Source organism: Eschscholzia californica, unplaced genomic scaffold (assembly GCF_041429995.1).
Source record: "Eschscholzia californica isolate CP2 unplaced genomic scaffold, dmEscCali1.0.p SCAF_3, whole genome shotgun sequence".
Taxonomy (NCBI): Eukaryota; Viridiplantae; Streptophyta; class Magnoliopsida; order Ranunculales; family Papaveraceae; genus Eschscholzia; species Eschscholzia californica.
In genome coordinates, this window is record NW_028238420.1 from 33,285,985 (window position 1) to 33,303,044 (window position 17,060).

A 17,060-nucleotide genomic window follows, 5' to 3' on the forward strand; every position below is an offset into this window, starting at 1 on the left:
CTCACCGAGTCGGATCATGTGAAAATTGTTGTGGATTAAATAATAAGAAATTTTTTAGGTTAAAACTAAATGTTTGTGAACAATGATGCCCTCATTTGAAAATTAGTAGTTCAAATAGAATGAAAACATGATTTCTGTGGACCCTCGTTTATTCAGTCCAGGCCCTCTATATCAGTCATATCAATTTTGCTAAGTTATTCAGTAAATCCTTTTGGATATCACCTTGTTCTAGTCGATCTTAGTATAGGTGTTTTTTCCTCACTACTTTAACTAGTCTCCGTGTTCCTCGAATGGATCCCTTAGTTGTTGAGAGGGTTGCCCAAAAGCGGTATATAAGGCGTACCTGGTAAAATTTACAAGTGAGCCAGATATAAAGATGGCGGTTGTTGTTTCCATAATTATATAATTTCAAGACCACAATGGATCTATGATAAGATCGTTTATTTACAACGGAATGGATACAAAGTCAACAACTACCACATGCAATAGTATATATGGCTACACAACCGTACTCTTCAGTTTTCTGTTGAGGTCTATCTTATAGAGGTACTCAACTTGGATAAGTGATCGGTTTCTAGGTTTTCGTCGTAAACCTAATTGGTTACTTCCAACTACGTAAAACGATGGTTCAAACGACACCCGAAAGTAGGGCATTTCCCATTGAGAGGATTGCCTAATGAGATCCTATAACTAATGATACAATGGGTCAGTTCCATTTGCTTTTTCTTTTGTTGATTTCTAATCTTTACCGTGGATTTGAATGGAACATGGAATAATGGAAATGTAGGAGGTATTTGTCGATTCATAACATAATTAGGGTTCAGGAGAAACTCGTTAAGTCAATTTGAAGATTCATTTTTAATTGCCTGATTTTAGTAGATCTGGATCTTATAAACAACGGTTTAATCAGACGATAATAAAGATAGAGCCTCATTCTACATGTCAATATCAATACCGACAAAAATGAAATTTATAGTAAGAGGAAAATTCCCCGAATTTAGAAATCTCTTTATGTATGGTTACCAAATGCCATGGAGGACCTACCCCTATTTTGGCTAGTAGCAGCGGACATTTTTCCTATACCTCAGCTTTTTCCTTTTTTCACAAGATCACTATAACTCTATCAGTGAATTCATTGAGTTCGTTGCCATAGAACTCAACAATTACACCGTCTTGTTCGACACTGTACTTTATTAAGCCCTTGTAAACAGAATCGGCGGAGAAAATGATAATGCCCATCTCACAAAAACCTTCTAAAAAGAAAAGTTAAACTTTTTATCTTGTGTTTAAGCACTTATTTTTTTTTTTATACAACATCATTTTTCGAATCCATCGAGTCTAGTAGACAAAAAACTTCTTACGATTTTAATACAATTACTTTAAATGCGTTTAGATAACATACTTTTTCGATTGGTAAGCATTCCTGGAGCCCGACTATTAGTTAACCATAGACATATTTTAGTTAATGGTCATATAGTAGATATACCAAGTTACCGCTGGAAACCAAGACATATTATTACAACGAGGGATGAACAAAAATGAAAAGCTCTGATTCAAAATTATCTTGATTCCTCTCTCCATGAGGAATTACCAAAACATTTAATTCTCCACTCATCCCAATATAAATGATTAGTCAATCAAATAATAGATAGCCAGTGGGTCGGTTTGCAAATAAATGAGTTTTGATTTGATCAAATAGCGTCTGTTAGATAGAAAAAGATTTGATAAATATTGATATATATCTGGATGGAGCATTAGAACGAAAGATCCGTTAGATAATGAACTATTGGTTCTAAGCCATCTCTGGTGATGAATCAACAATCAAACGTTTGAGGTTTAGGATGGTTTAATCTTCTTAGTTGCTACTTGAAAACGGATTTATGGGGTTCCCAGGTTGTTTTTCCTAAAGGAATCTAGAGACAGAAGTTCAAAATTCATGGTTTTGTTAAACGAATTTGCTGGGAGCTTCAGCTTGCTTCTTGTTTCTGTTAAAAATATTCTTGTTGCTGTTTGAAATTGACTTTTAGAGGTTACAACTTGTTTTTTGTCAATTTTTTTAAGAAGTAATTCTAGAGAGAGGAGCTTACAAGCCTTTGCAGACAGTTTGCAAATTTTGCACACAGTTTGCAAGCATTTGCAGGAAGTTTGAATCACTTTGCAAATAGTTTGCGAGGTTTTGCAAACGAATTTCAAAACTTTTGCAAATGCTTTCTGAGTCTCTGCAAGAGGTAGAAAAATATTTGCAAGCCTTTGAAAGAACTTGCAATAGCTTGCAAACGTTTGAAAGCAGGGAATCAAAAAATTGGTATTAAACATAGAAGAATCTTATATTTTCGCTCCCTATAGTGGCAAGATCAATTTCTTAGCAGAAATGACAGTGACAAAAATTGGTTTTAGGTTTAGAGAGAAAAACTGACATCCAATTTTCAAGCTTATTGCAAACTTATTGCAAATCTTTTGCAAACATATAACAACCTCTGCTACGAAGTATTGCGAACGGTTTGCAAGCCATTATAACCTTATTTACAAACCATTGTAACTCTGTCGCAAGGGACTGCAAATAGTTTCTGAAGCATTGCAAACAGTTGCAACTGCTGCTGCAAAGTATTGCAAAGGTTTACAGATCGTAAAAAAACCATCTGGAAAGCATTGCAAAGGGTTTGTGGACTATTATAATTGAAAGGATTAGGTCATCTCCCTTTTGGTTCTACCTTCAACATTAATGGATGAAAAAGTTTACTGTAAGGTTCTGAAACATTTTCAAACTCTTAAATGAAGAACAACAACCTAAAAGAGATTTTGAAGGTTTGAAGACCAAAATCTCACGTACATTAGTAAATCAAATGGAAGTGAGAATCAACAATCTCCTTAAGTATTTCTAGAGTTCGTTCAGTTTTAGAGAGAAAGAGTGAGGAAAATCGTGTTCGGTGGAAGGAAAGAGAAGGAGATTGACTCTCATGGTTAATTTTGTCATTTCACTATGTTAGATAATTTACAAAAATGCACTAGTAGTTGAAGATTAGAAAACATTAATTGATCCTTTTAACTAAGTAAAATTCTTACAGGGAAATTGGACCAAATTTCTGTATTCTTTTTCGTATTTTCATAATTAATTTGGTTATTGTTATGTTAATTTGGGTAAATCAACCAATTCAAACTCTATCGGAAATGATTATACACTCTCAGACTCTCTCATGCTTAAACTTGATGGTAACAACAGCAATCACGGTGTTGTGTGGCTTCCTAAAATTGTCCAAAAGAAAATTAAGAATTCACTGAAATGAGACTAAACTTGATTCACTTATGTACCTTAATTATATTTATGATATATGAAAGTAATCGAAGTATATCTTTTTTACTTACAAAAGTATTATATAAGAAGTTAAAGTATCAATTTTCAAATTAAAGGTAGGTAATTCTGGTTATGCTAATTGATTATAAGTTTCATGACGATCCCATCCCGTTCACGTCTAATCTTTTCATTATCCTTAACCTTTTGCAAGATTTAGTAAACATCGTCCATGGCACGTCTCCTACAAGCATCCAGTCTCCTTCTTTGTCTTCATAAATTGAAATAAATTCCGATTCACTTGAGGCCTCTGAGTCTTTCTTACTAATGCGGCCCGAACAACTAAAGAGCTTCTCCAAGGCTAAAACTAGATCAGAATACCTTTCATGAACATTAAGATCAATTTTTCTAAGGTAAGGTGCACCATCCATTGATACTTTTACATACAAGTTTTCTTGATTTAAGGTGTTCATCTTTTTTCTAAATGAGCAAATTGGTGGCCATCCAACAATTTGAGTATTATTATGATTTTTCTGATCATCCCCCATAGTTCTAGTTGATGTTGAGCTGTTTTCGTCGTCGTTAATTTCCGAAAATACCCTTTTCTTATCATTTTTCTTCATTGAAGGAGAAGCACTAGAAAGACCCAATCTCAATTCTGTGATTTCAAGATCCAAACCTCCTTCTTTTTCCATAACTTCTTTCCAAACTAGGTTTTGATTTTCAGAGGCTAATTTGGGTTTTGTGATGATAGATGTGTTTTGAATTCTAAGGATTGGAATGGGTAGTTTTTATACATAATGGAAAGGTGTTATGGGACAAGTTTGGGACATTTATGGATCAACTACTGGCTAATTGGTCTCTTTCTTAAGTGACAAAAGTGAGACACATCGAGTTACCCACTTAGTACTGTATTCAAAATTAGGTCAAATAAGTTGGCTATCAAACTTGATCCAACAGATGTAATTGAGTGTTGATTATTAGGTATGATATTAAAGATCTCGACCGTTGATTATGTTACTAAAATATAAAGGACATGTCCCAAATATAGATGGTTAGGGCGACAAGGGAGATAGGCGTTGTCTCTGGCACCTTCAGCGGATTACGTTGTCTATGTTGAAGGACTAAAGAATAAATAATTGGTGATATACAAATGATCGAATCTTAACTGTTAGATCCAAGAAAATCTTTTAGGTTTAACTCATTTCCAAAATTTCATGTGGATCAATTATTTATTTTATTTTATTAATGAGATTAATGAGGGTTGTTACCGATAAAAATTATGATTAAGATTTTGTTTGGCATCGTCTGATTAGACATAACCCATTTATAATACTCAAATATCTAATGTCGGTATTAGCATGTGATATATGCAAAAGTATTCTGGTTATTCACCGAAGCATTTTAATTTATTAAATAATGTTCAATAATTTCATATGGTTAAGTCGATAAGAACAAAAAGAGGGTAATCAAAGCTAGGTTGTGTTATATTATATAGATGACATTACTATAGAATCAATTGAGTTTCACACCCTGACACTTGATTTGATGCAAAGTGTGCATTAACTTGGCTGAATTTGTCCGACTACTTATTTGTGACGATTAGTATCTCTATATGTGTCTCAAATACTATTTGGGTATTACTGATATTCACATGAAAAGTTGTCCTAAATAAGAACTCCAATCATATTTCATGGTCTTTGACCATCCCTAATGAACCTTTTTTTGTCATGACATTTTGACATTGGGTAAGGTCTCCATTCATACATGAGAAATGTTAAGTGTAACGATTGAGATGTACTTTAGTCGCAAATAAGATGGATTCTAATCGCAAACGTTCAATCCAACTATTGATAAAAACTTGATAATTTTTGCTATGACTCAGAGAAAATCTTGTGTCCTTAAAAGACAAGATGCAATTTTTTTTTGGTATATAGAATTAAAACCAAGAATTGGTTTTGCCTTATTTAAATGAAACTCAAGAAAATCATGAACCAATTCCGTATAGATCCAACAAGAAAATTCGATATACTTAAATATTTGAACACATTTGATAGTATATATTGTAATTCGATCTGCTCATTTTGAGTTTCAATTTTTTCATAGATTTTGTATTGTTTGTATGATTACTTCTATACATCATTTTACAAAGGACTAGATCTAGATTTTGTAAGGAAATAACTAATTTCTTCACACCAATGAATGTGGAATTTCTTCACACCAATGAATGTGGTGATTGGTGGAGCTTCTTTGACTAATTTAGGACCTCATCTCACTTCCAATTAGACTATTACCAGTCTGAATCTCAGTGGATCGTAGCAGCAAGGTCACCGTGCCATCTGCCGCCTTTTGTAACGTTAATATCTTGTCATCATAAGTAAAGAGAGTTTTCTTGATTCCAGAATTCTCTTGTCCTCCATATATAAAAACTTTCACAACGACAATCCAAAACTTTTCGCTTCTGATCTTCTCATTATCCTTAACCTCTTGCAAGATTCAGTAAACATTGTCCATGGAACGTCACCGACAAGCATCCAATCTCCCTCTTTGTCTGCATAAATTGGAACGAACTCCGAGTAGTCGGCCGAGTCTTGCTGCCCAATACAGCTGCCACAACCGAAAAGTTTCTCCAAGGCAAATACAAGATCCGAATACCCTGTATGAGCGTTGAGATCGATTTTTCGTAGGTATGGTGCACCATCCATTGACACTTTTACAAACAATTTATCTTGAACAACATTTGTAGTATTCTTCTTCCTGTATGAACAAACTGGTGGCCATCCAACAATTTGATTCTTCTTATGACTTCTCCTGTCATCTTCAACTGTTATCGTCGATGTTGAGCTGTTTTCGTCGTCGTTAATTTCCGAAAAAACTCTTTTTCTATCATTTTTCTTCATTGAAGGACATGAACCAGGAAGACCCAAACTTAGCTCTGTCATGATCTCAAACCCTAGACTTGATTGTTTTGCCATTTGAGGTTCTTAAACTTAATAGAAATCTCTTTTTTTTTTCTTTTGGGGTTGTGTTTATGAGAGTTTTGGTTTGTGTAAGAGATGAGTGATATACATTTTAGGGATCCAAATGAGTAGTTTTATACACAAGAAAAGAAGGGGACAAAATGAGAACAAAACTAGGTCAAATAATATAAATTGGTCGGTTGTTCTTAAGTGTTAATTACTTAATAGTGTATTGAAATACATATATTAATTAAGTTGAATACCCGACAACTCCTATGGTTGTGGTGTCAAAATACTGTCGGTAGTAGAAATTAAACGACATAATTAATAGATCAAACGTGACTCATAAGTTTGTGTTTTTCACACGTATGGATGGCAATTTGAGTCGAAAAGAAAGATGACCAAAAATACTGTCTTTAATGAGACAGAAGCTTCTACGAATTGTTTTTCCATAGGCAAAAGGTGTATTTGGGTAGCCTAAGATGGGAAACAAAAGAAGTGGAAAGAGAAAAAGAAAAGAAGTGGAAAGAGAAAAAGGAAAACGATTATATATTTTTCACTATAAAACTCGTATTGAACATACTAACAAATATAACGAAATGCCGGAGTGACCCCATTCACACATTGGCGTCCAGCTAAACCGTGCTCAAGAGTAATCAATAAATCACAATGATGGTGTTAAGAGTAATCAATAAATCACAATAATGGTGTTCTTTTGACACGTAACAATCATAACTTGATTTTATGATACGATGAACCAGATGATTTTTTCTGTATTGTCAGCGTGCCTCGAACCCATGACGTAAAAAGTAGAAGACTAAACCTCCTATCGCTCAAACCAAGAATTGTTGAGGATGAACCAGATAATAAGAGCTAAACAAAGCTTTTATACCCTAATATATTAGATTTTGTCCTGGCACCATTTCTAAATATCAAGCTTCCACACATTTAACTTTTCTATTATAAGGAAAATTTAATGTTAGCAAAATTTCAAGTGTTGACTAACACTAAAGATCGAATTATGTTTTTATTCAGATAAATTCTACGGTGAAGAGCAACAGGCGAAAATGTGCCGCTTGAGTTAAAATTTCTTTAGATCTTGTGAGCTAGACATATCCAGCATTTTCGACCACTTCTTGCTACCTTCTAATATTAATATAATATAGTGGCTAGTCCCATCACACGAGGGGTATGAAGTTTTGTTGAGTATCACCATCAATTTTGGGGGACATAGCAGCACACTGACGGATGAGAAAATTAGGAAAGTGAAAGTGCCTGTCTTTTGGGCAATTTCACACTGGATTAGGTTGTCATTACTCATTTGATGACAATCAATTAAAAAAACACCATTAAACTATTAAAGATTTTAGATATAGGTAATATAGACATCATTGTTAGGGGTTTCATTATATAAATTAGTTATGACACTTTTGTGCCAGAGTTGCTCGTTTGCACTTTTTACTCGGTTAAGTATTCTTTTTTTATTTATTTTAAGAAGCATCCACCAAGAAAAAGGTAAGAAATACAATTTGTTATTATTTTAGAAAGAAAATATTATCCTAATTACATGTGTTGTTCGATCATGAGCTTATCGGTGGACTCTTCACTCAGTCCAATGGCTTATCTCCTACCCTCTCTCTCTCTCTCTCTCTCTCTCTCTCTCTCTCTCTCTCGTCTAGACTGATTTCTAATTACTGATTCATGGAAACTTAATGGTTCTTTCCTTCGACAGTAAGTGCTGACTAGATTGAGGTTTGATAAATCTCCTATCCTTCGTCAAGTAGTTCATCCGTATGGCTTAGACACCCATCCTTTTTTGAGAATCGATCGGTTGGCTGAAAGACGTCGATTTTATCCCATTGGTTGAATTATGGTGGCCTCCTTTTACTTCTAACAGTCGCCCGAGTTACAGCCTCTACGAGAACTTCAAGTATTGAAAGGTGTATTCAAAGAATGGAGTAGAGGTCTGACCGATGGTAAATATTTAGTAAAGATGGATATCTATAGGCAACTTTAAGAACTAAGTTTATGGGGTTGGTCCCAAATCCATCCTCTATGTTGTTTTAGAGGGTATTTTCAAGAAACATAACAGTTGGGTTCCAATGACTTTTTAGAAAATAGAAGTATATTTTTTTTTTAGAAAATAAACCATTTCTTAAACCGCCTTCAGATCTGTGTTTTGATTCCTCCGGCGAAGGGATGACCCTTCGCCGGATCCCCTTCTTCCTTTTCTGTTAGTTAGTTTTCCTCCATAAATAATTCTAGGATCATATATTTTTTTTTTTTTTAGATATCATCACCTGATATTATTAATAAATGAAAAAAAATTACAAATAGAAGGGGGGACTTAAAGCCTGACCCTGATAACGAGAGATCTCATAACGTACCTAAGAATCAAAGTCATCTAAACCTATACGAAGAAATACCATTTACATCTTTGTGGACATAAGATAGAATAAAATTAGGCGCAACACTCCACCAATTAGCAGTTGCCAATGAGCAACCTTCATTTGCTAGCCGGTCAGCAGCAGCATTTCCTTCTCTGTAAATATGTGAGACTCGGAACTCCATCTCTCTAATCCGATCTAAAGTATTTCTCCAATGGTTCTGCAGACACCAAGGAACTATGGAGGTGTTATTAAGTGCCTGCAGAACTAACATAGAATCACATTCCAGCCAAATCTTCTTCCAACTTCTTGTCCACGCCATATTTACAGCATGTACTACAGCCATCAACTCTGAGTAGACGGAGTTTTGAATACCCAAAGGTATTGCAAAACAACCTAATACAAAACCTCTGTTATTTCTAAATATCCCACCACAACCAGAAACCCCTGGATTACCTCTCGATGAACCATCTGTGTTGACTTTTACCCAGCTGGCTAGAGGCATGTGCCAATCAACTTGAATAATTTGAGGTGCTTTTCTTGGGCGACCTGTCACTTTAAAATAACGAAGAATAGTAATTTCTCTCATTGAATTTTGCATGGAACCGCTAACCAGTCGCCCAGACTCAAAAGTAAGACGACGAATGACCGAGATCGCTTTGGAGATATCCGGAATGGTATTGTCAAAGATGCAAGAGTTTCTGGTCTCCCAAATAGTCCAGAAAGCCGAGATTACTGTTGATAAATATAGGCCTTCAACCTGCTCTGAGAAGCCAGCTGTAAAGACTCCCTCAATTAATTCTGAGCCAGTTGAGTGTTTGATATTACGACCAAATACAGAACCGACCCAAGCCCAAAGCTTCGATGCAAATTTACATCCATAAAATAAATGAGATATACTCTCTCTCATCTGACCACAGAGGGAACATCGAGATGCTAAAGAGCAACCCATTTTCATAAGAATGTCTTCAGTCGGAAGGCGATTATGCATAACTCTCCATACTAAAAGCGATCGGCGAGGGGGTATATATTGTCGCCAGATTTTCTTACCCCACTCTACTGCTGAATGGCGAGGACGCATAAACTCATAAGCATCTTTAAAACTTAACTCACCTGAAGGTAACAAGTCCCAAACTAACTTGTCTTCATGTTGTGTTATAGGGATTACAATATCCTTAACTTGCCTCGCCAAGTCTGGAAAACGTAACTCCAACATATTCGGAATCGACCAATTACCGGACGTAATGAAAGACGAAACTGTAGCTTTAAGGCGACTATGAAGTGATTCAGGGATTCTTAACATTTCAACTATGGTGGAGTCGAGCCACCGGTCACACCAAAAATTGATTCATGTACCATTACCAATAATCCACCTTGAATGAAGAGAAATAATACCAATTTTATTCTTCAAACCTGGCCAAATTGAGGAACATTTATACGAAGTAAATCGCCCAGATGGACAAAATCGAGCTCTCATCCATTTGGCCCAATGAGCCGAAGTGGATGCCATTCGCCATGCTAATCTAAGCAAAGCCCCTTCATTCAACGTAAAAATGTTTCTAATACCAACACCCCCTTCTTCAATCGGAGCACAAAGTTTATGCCAAGCAACAGTTATTGACTTTGATTCTGAGATGTCACCGCTCCAAATAAAATTACGGATCCAAAGTTGTAGCTGAGATAGAATGCTGCGAGGCCAAGAATATACCGATAAAGAATATACCAACATGCTTAAAATAACGGAATTGACTAACTGGATCCGTCCCATCATCGATAGTGTTTTACCTTTCCAAGCACTAAGTTTGAGTTTCACTTTGTCTAGTAATGGTTGTAAATAAATTTTTCGAGGTTTCCCTTTGAATATGGGGATGCCCAAATAAGTGAAAGGAGAAGTGCCTTGTGGTATACCCAGAATAGAAGAGACAATGGGGATTCTGTGTCTAGCTGTAGACCCAATAAGGATAAAAGATTTTTCTTTACTAACCACTTGACCAGAGATCGCCGCATATTCCTCAAACAAAAGTATCAGGGCCTGTAGATTATATCGTATACCTCGACAAAAAACCATAAGATCATCAGCATAAACAATATGCGACGGAGCTGTACACCCTTTAGGTGAAGAAATTAGATTCAATTTACCATCATAAACTAGTTGAGTGATACCCCGAGATAAAACATCCTCTGCAATGCAAAACAAGAGAGGTGACAAAGGGTCCCCTTGGCGAACCCCTCTAGAACACTCAAAAAACCCTGCAGATGTCCCATTAATACTGACAGATAACTTTGCAGAATGCAGGATCGCTGATATCCAAGAAATGAAAATCTCTGCAAAACCAAACTGCCGAAGAACTGCAAGTATGAAAGACCATTCTAGCGTGTCAAAAGCTTTCTTATCAAACTTGATTGCCAGATTTCCACCATAGCTCCGCTGATTCAAAATATTAAAGCATTCAGATGTTAAGCAAGTGCAGTCTGATATTTGTCTTCCTTTCATAAAACCTCTTTGATTTTCTGAAACAATCTTAGGAGCGATTTGTCCCAATCGATCAGCTAATAATTTACATATAATCTTGTAATGAAAATTTGCTAGAGCAATAGGTCTGAAGAGTTCAATACGATCAACACAAGTAACCTTAGGAATCAAAATTAACAAATTAGAATTCATATTAGGAAGAATCCACCCTGTTTGAAAAAATTGGAGCACTGAGTGAAATACATCTGTTCCTACTATATCCCAGAAATGTTGAAAAAAGCAACCACCAAAACCATCTGGCCCCGGTGCACTCTGAGCATCCATACTAAACACTGTTTGACGAACTTCTTCTAGAGATGGTGGCATTGTCAGCATGTCATTATCTGAATCTTCTACCAAACGTGGTATAACTTTAGAGATCAAATCAGAAGTCCCTAGTGTAGCCTTTGTCGAATATAAATTTTGAAAGAATTTTACTGTATGATCATGAATATCAGACTCCGAAACTAAAATATTCTCACCATCTTTAAGCAAACTGATTTTATTGCGAGAACCTCTAATAATGGCTGATCTGTGAAAAAATGGAGTATTACGATCCCCTTCTGCTACCCACTTCACTCTCGATTTCTCCTTCCAAAATTTCATTGGAAGGTCTGAAAATTTCATTCCCACCCGGCATTCTTTATAAAAGTATCAACTTCAAGAGTAGCCAGACTCCATTAAGTTCTGTTGCTTCACATACTAAGAAGGCAGCCCAGGAGAATGCTTCTTTATATATTCAGATAGTTGTTGGTAGAACCAAGATCAATTCCATTGCTTTCTATGTATCAAACATTGGATGTGGGAGTGGTGGTTGGCGAATACTTGTAATGAAGAAGAAGGAATTGACTCGTTGAGACTTGCTGAGTTAATTATGTCTTCCGATGATGACGACGGTTTTTTCTATGGTGGTGGCAGTTTTCCGGTGTTGACGGCGGTTTATCGGCGACGGTTTCCGGAGACAATGGCGGTTTTCCGGCGAAAGCGACGGGGATTTAAATTATGTCGGTGATGGTGGCGGTCTTATCGGTGAAAAAAGGCGGTTTTCCGGCGGCATTGAAGGTTTACTGGCGATGGTTATTTTAGTTTTTTTCAGTTATTTTTGTCGGATCTTTAGGATCCTTTTGTCAGATCTTTAGGGTCTCTTTTCTCGGATCTTTAAGGATCCTTCGTGTCTGTGTCTAGTCCAATTTTTTTCCCTTTATGAGGTACTTTGCATTTAAAGGTATGTAACTCTCATGAAGTCTTCAGAGGAGAGAAATTACAAATTATCATCCATGTAACATCGTGATTTTATCACTTATTAATGGATATGTTTCCCTTGAATTCAAAAAAAAAGAACTAAGTTTATGAGAGTTAGAGCAAGTCCAATGGGGAGCGGTCCCGGACACCCCATCCTCCCCATTGGAGTGGAAGTGGTCCCGGGCGGAGGGCTGAGGGAAATAAGGGTCGGCCCCTTATTAGGGGCCGGTTGGGGCTCCCCAACGGTCACATTGGGGAGCAAATCCCACCGTTGGATCACATCCAACGGTGATCCAACGGTGGGATTATTTTATTTTATTTTCTTTTTTTTTTGTGAAAACAAAATAAAAATAACTCATTAATTTAAAAACTTAAAAAACTTAAAAATTCAAAATTCAAATTTAAGGGCCCGGGACCGCTCCCCATTGGAGCTGATTTTGAGGGTCTGAGCCCGGGCCCTTAAATTTGAATGAAAAGGTGAATTAAGAGCCCTCGGACCGGGACTCATTGGACTTGCTCTTAGGACCTTTATGGACTTGAGATCCGACAGAGAAAGGGGAGAAAAATACTAGTACATATTTTCATCAAACTGCAAATAAATCGGAGAGTTATTGATCGTCTCATAATTGAGAATAATGATGTCAAAAGTTAGGACGGTATTAAAGCGGCTATTAATGAATTTCTATAATGCTTGCTGGCATATCATCATAGACGTTTTTATGTACATCACATTCGAACTCACTTGGGCTGTATTTCTGGAATCTGGACTGAAGCCAGGAGGCATGCCTCGACATTTGTTACATTGATTCCTAAAATTGAGGCAGTCTAGTTGTAGTGTCTACAAAATCACTTCACGGACATTAGCAATGAGACTTAAAGAGGGTTATCCTCTAGTTTATTACTTTTCAGCAAGGCAAGTTTGTTCATGGTGGACAGATCTTAGATAATATCTTGATCGCCTCTGAAATTATTAATTCACACGATAGTTATAACACTCTGGGCCTGAGTCAGATGTAAAATATTTTAGGGTGCCTCTAAAGGCACCCCGTCATTTTGTTCTTAGGCCGACCTTCTCTTGGCATTCTCTGTGGGCCTCGGATTGGTACGAGTCTGTGTTATTCAAGTCCAACACAGACTAGACCTAATCTGCGTGTCCTCGGACTACCCCAATCCATAGGGGTGCTAAGAGTGAGGGCGGCCCATCTCTGTATTCCAGTAAATGGAGACGTCACTAGTTTATTTCAGCCTTCTTGTGGTGGAATACAACCGGGTAATAGTTTGTCTCTTTAGCTATTCGTTATGACAACTCAGGTTTGATCTTCTTTGGTATCAAGGTCTTGTGCCTCTCAGTTATTGAAGGGTCTGTGTTGGAAGGTCCACTCCACTCGGCCAAACCGAGTGGACTTGGTCCAAATAGGAATCCTACTACAACTAGGATTCCTTAGATATTAGGATTATAATTTAGATTAGTTTAGATAAGTTTTGATATCTTAAAACTCTATCATGTAAAACCTATATATACTCATACCAAGACATATTGTAATACAAGTTGTAGTGTTAATAAACAAGGTATTTACCTATCTCTCTCTCTCTCTCTCTCACACGATCAACAGCTCACCAATCTTCATCTCTCGGTTTCACCCGAGATCATCATCAATTATCCTCGGTTATAACCGAGAGCTCCATCCTTCTCTCTCGGTTATACCCGAGTATCCATATCATCACTCTCGGCTTCACCCGAGAGTTGTCACCTATCATCTCGGTTATAGCCGAGACCAACATCCATTCTCCCTCTCTCTCGGTTATCAACCGAGACGATCATCTTCTTCACCTCCACTCGGTTATACTCGAGTGTGTTCATCATTCAAAGATTTAACCTTTTCACATGGTATAAGAGCCTTCAATTTTTTTTTTCTCTTGAATCATGACTACTCCCGAAACTTCGGAAACTTCTCAAATCCACACTAATCTCAATAGTGGGCCGTTTGATGTTCACCATTCGGATTCTCCTACTACTATTCTTATTACACCACTTCTAACCGGTGATAATTACTCCTCATGGTCTCGAGGAATGTCAAAAGCTTTAAGAGCAAAAGGAAAACTAGGTTTCGTAGACGGAAGCATCGATAAACCCACCGATCCTAATGAATTAGAACAATGGGGACGATGCAACGATCTCGTTTCTAGTTGGCTTATTAATTCGGTAGACCCACCTCTTCGATCATCTATCTTATATGATGAGACGGCATCCGATATATGGAAGAATCTTTTTGATCGATTCCATCAAACCAATGCTCCTAAAATCTTTCAATTAAAGAGAGCTATTTCTTGTCTCAAACAAGAGAATTTAGACGTTTCTACGTATTTTACACATCTCAAGGCTCTTCAAGATGAACTCAATTCATTACTAATCACCGAGCCTTGTATATGTGGACATGGTCGCTCTTTGGTTGAAAGAACCAACCAAGATATAGCAAGAAGAGGTTCAACAAAATCTCGTTACTCCCATGAATGTTGACTCCAATACTGCTGCCCTTGCCGTTGGTTCCAACGATTACTCACATAACCGATTCAATGGTTCCGATAGACAACGTACTAAACGTCCTCGACCCTTTTGTGAAAATTGCAAAATTCATGGACATGATGTTTCCTCATGCTACAAATTACGTGGGTATCCACCCAATTATGGTCAACGTGGTAGGAACCGACCACGACAAGATGCCGTGACTGCCTCGGTTATGGACAGCAATGGTTCGGCCATGAACCATAACGGTTCGGGGGTGCCTACAGCGTCATCTTTCACTAATGAGCAATATCAAGGTATTTTAGCATTATTGGACCGAAATAGGCAATCAACCGACCACTCTAACGGCACCAACAAGGATCCCCTCATCAATCTCACAGGTAAGTACTCTTCTTCTTTTCATCCTCCATGGGTTATTGATTCGGGAGCCGCTAAACATATTTGTTCAAATCTTTCAAGATTTTCTTCTTATTCCCTTGCACCACCGGATTTATATGTCCGATTACCGGACGACTCCCGAGTCAAGGTTGATCATATTGGTACCATCTATTTTACGAATAGATTTTATTTACAGGATGTTCTTCACATCCCTTCTTTTCAATTTAATCTCGTATCTATATCTCAGATTTCTAAATCACTTCGTTGTACCGTGTTATTTGACCGTGATTTGTGTCTTTTTCAGGACCGAACAACGAGGACGGAGATTGGGCATGGTAGTCTTCATGACGACCTTTACTTCCTTCGCACGGAGCGTCCCATCCTTTCAGTTTCAAATTTAGTTCGAGATAATTCTAGTCATGAGTCTTTTGTTTTATGGCATTGCCGTCTTGGCCACCCATCTTTTTCACGTTTTCAATATTTTAATTCTAGACTTCCATGTATGAAATTTAATTTTTTATCAAATAAAGTACCGTGCGAATTATGTCCTCTTTCCAAACAAAGTCGCTTACCTTTTCCAAATAGTACTACTACTTCTTCAAGTATTTTTGACATAGTACATATGGATTTATGGGGTCCCTTTCCGGTTCCCTCCACCTCCGGGTGTCGTTATTTTTTAACCCTTGTTGACAATTTTTCACGTTGTACTTGGATATTTCTCATGAGTTCCAAATCGGACTCAAATACGTTAATTATGAATTTCTCTAATTACGTTCACACACAATTCAATTGCAACATTAAAACAATTCGATCGGATAACGGATCCGAATTTATGAACAATTCTCTACAACGTTGGTTCCTTGAAAAAGGAATTTCCCACCAACGTAGTTGTACCTATACACCTCAACAAAACGGAGTTGTTGAGCGCAAACTGATGAGACATGAAAATGTCCCATCTGAATCTCTTAACTTGGGTTAGTTAGTCTATTTCGAGCGGTTACTCTGATAATTTGTAAGTTTCTTTTGTTCAGGTGTTTTCTATGGAATTGAGCACAGAAAGTGGTTAAAAATGGGAGAGAGAGACACAAAAGGGTAGTTTGGTCATTTGCTGGTCCTGAAAATCTTAGCAAATATTGATACTCCAATGAGAAGTAGATTCGAAGACGAGCTCGTGGGCGAAAACGGAAGTAAATTCGGAGTCCGGGTGGACAAAGTAGGTCAAGTCAAAGATGGGGTTAAAGTCACTAGATCAAAGTAAGCGTAGGACACGTGTACAAAGCAGGCTACGTGCGGGTTCTCTTCTGTCACAAGTTCGGTGGATTTCGGGATTTCTAAGGTCTCTGCCTCCGTGTGACCTCACCCAATATAAAACAGTAAACCTGAGCGCATCAAGGGCAATCGAATGGATAGGAAACTTTGCACTCATGTGGCTATATCTAGAATCGCGTTGTAACATCTTATATTGCTTCGCAATGCAGGATATCATTCTAGTTTGACAGCTACACACGCTCACTGGGCGCCAGATTTGAGGAGTCCTATCTCCCTTCCTTTCTCTCTCTCGTCTCTATCATCATCATCTATTAAACAGGGCAATATTTTCTTTCCTCTGTCAACAGAGAGAGAAGGGATAGAAAATCAAAAACTGAATATGGAAATCAGAGGCAAATAAAGAAGAAATTTTTAGAGAAGGAAAGAGTTATATGGAAGGAAATAAATGTACAAAGAAGATAATGGAGAACAGAGAAGGAAAGCCGAGACAGAGAGATTG

The 17,060-nt window shown here is 37.2% G+C and overlaps 1 protein-coding gene and 1 pseudogene across 2 annotated transcripts; both read right to left on the minus strand.

The window, feature by feature from the left end:
- Positions 1–3,281: 3,281 nt before the first annotated feature.
- LOC147549680 (auxin-induced protein AUX22 pseudogene) lies at positions 3,282–4,119 on the minus strand (annotated as a pseudogene). The gene has a single exon (XR_015237862.1). The product of XR_015237862.1 is annotated as an auxin-induced protein AUX22 pseudogene (transcript).
- A 1,277-nt stretch (positions 4,120–5,396) lies between these two features.
- LOC147549681 (auxin-induced protein AUX22-like) lies at positions 5,397–7,050 on the minus strand. Its single transcript, XM_086669423.1, has one exon. The coding sequence runs from the start codon at positions 6,262–6,264 to the stop codon at positions 5,722–5,724; it is 543 nt and encodes a 180-aa protein (XP_086525549.1). The 5' UTR covers positions 6,265–7,050; the 3' UTR covers positions 5,397–5,721.
- Positions 7,051–17,060: the final 10,010 nt, after the last annotated feature.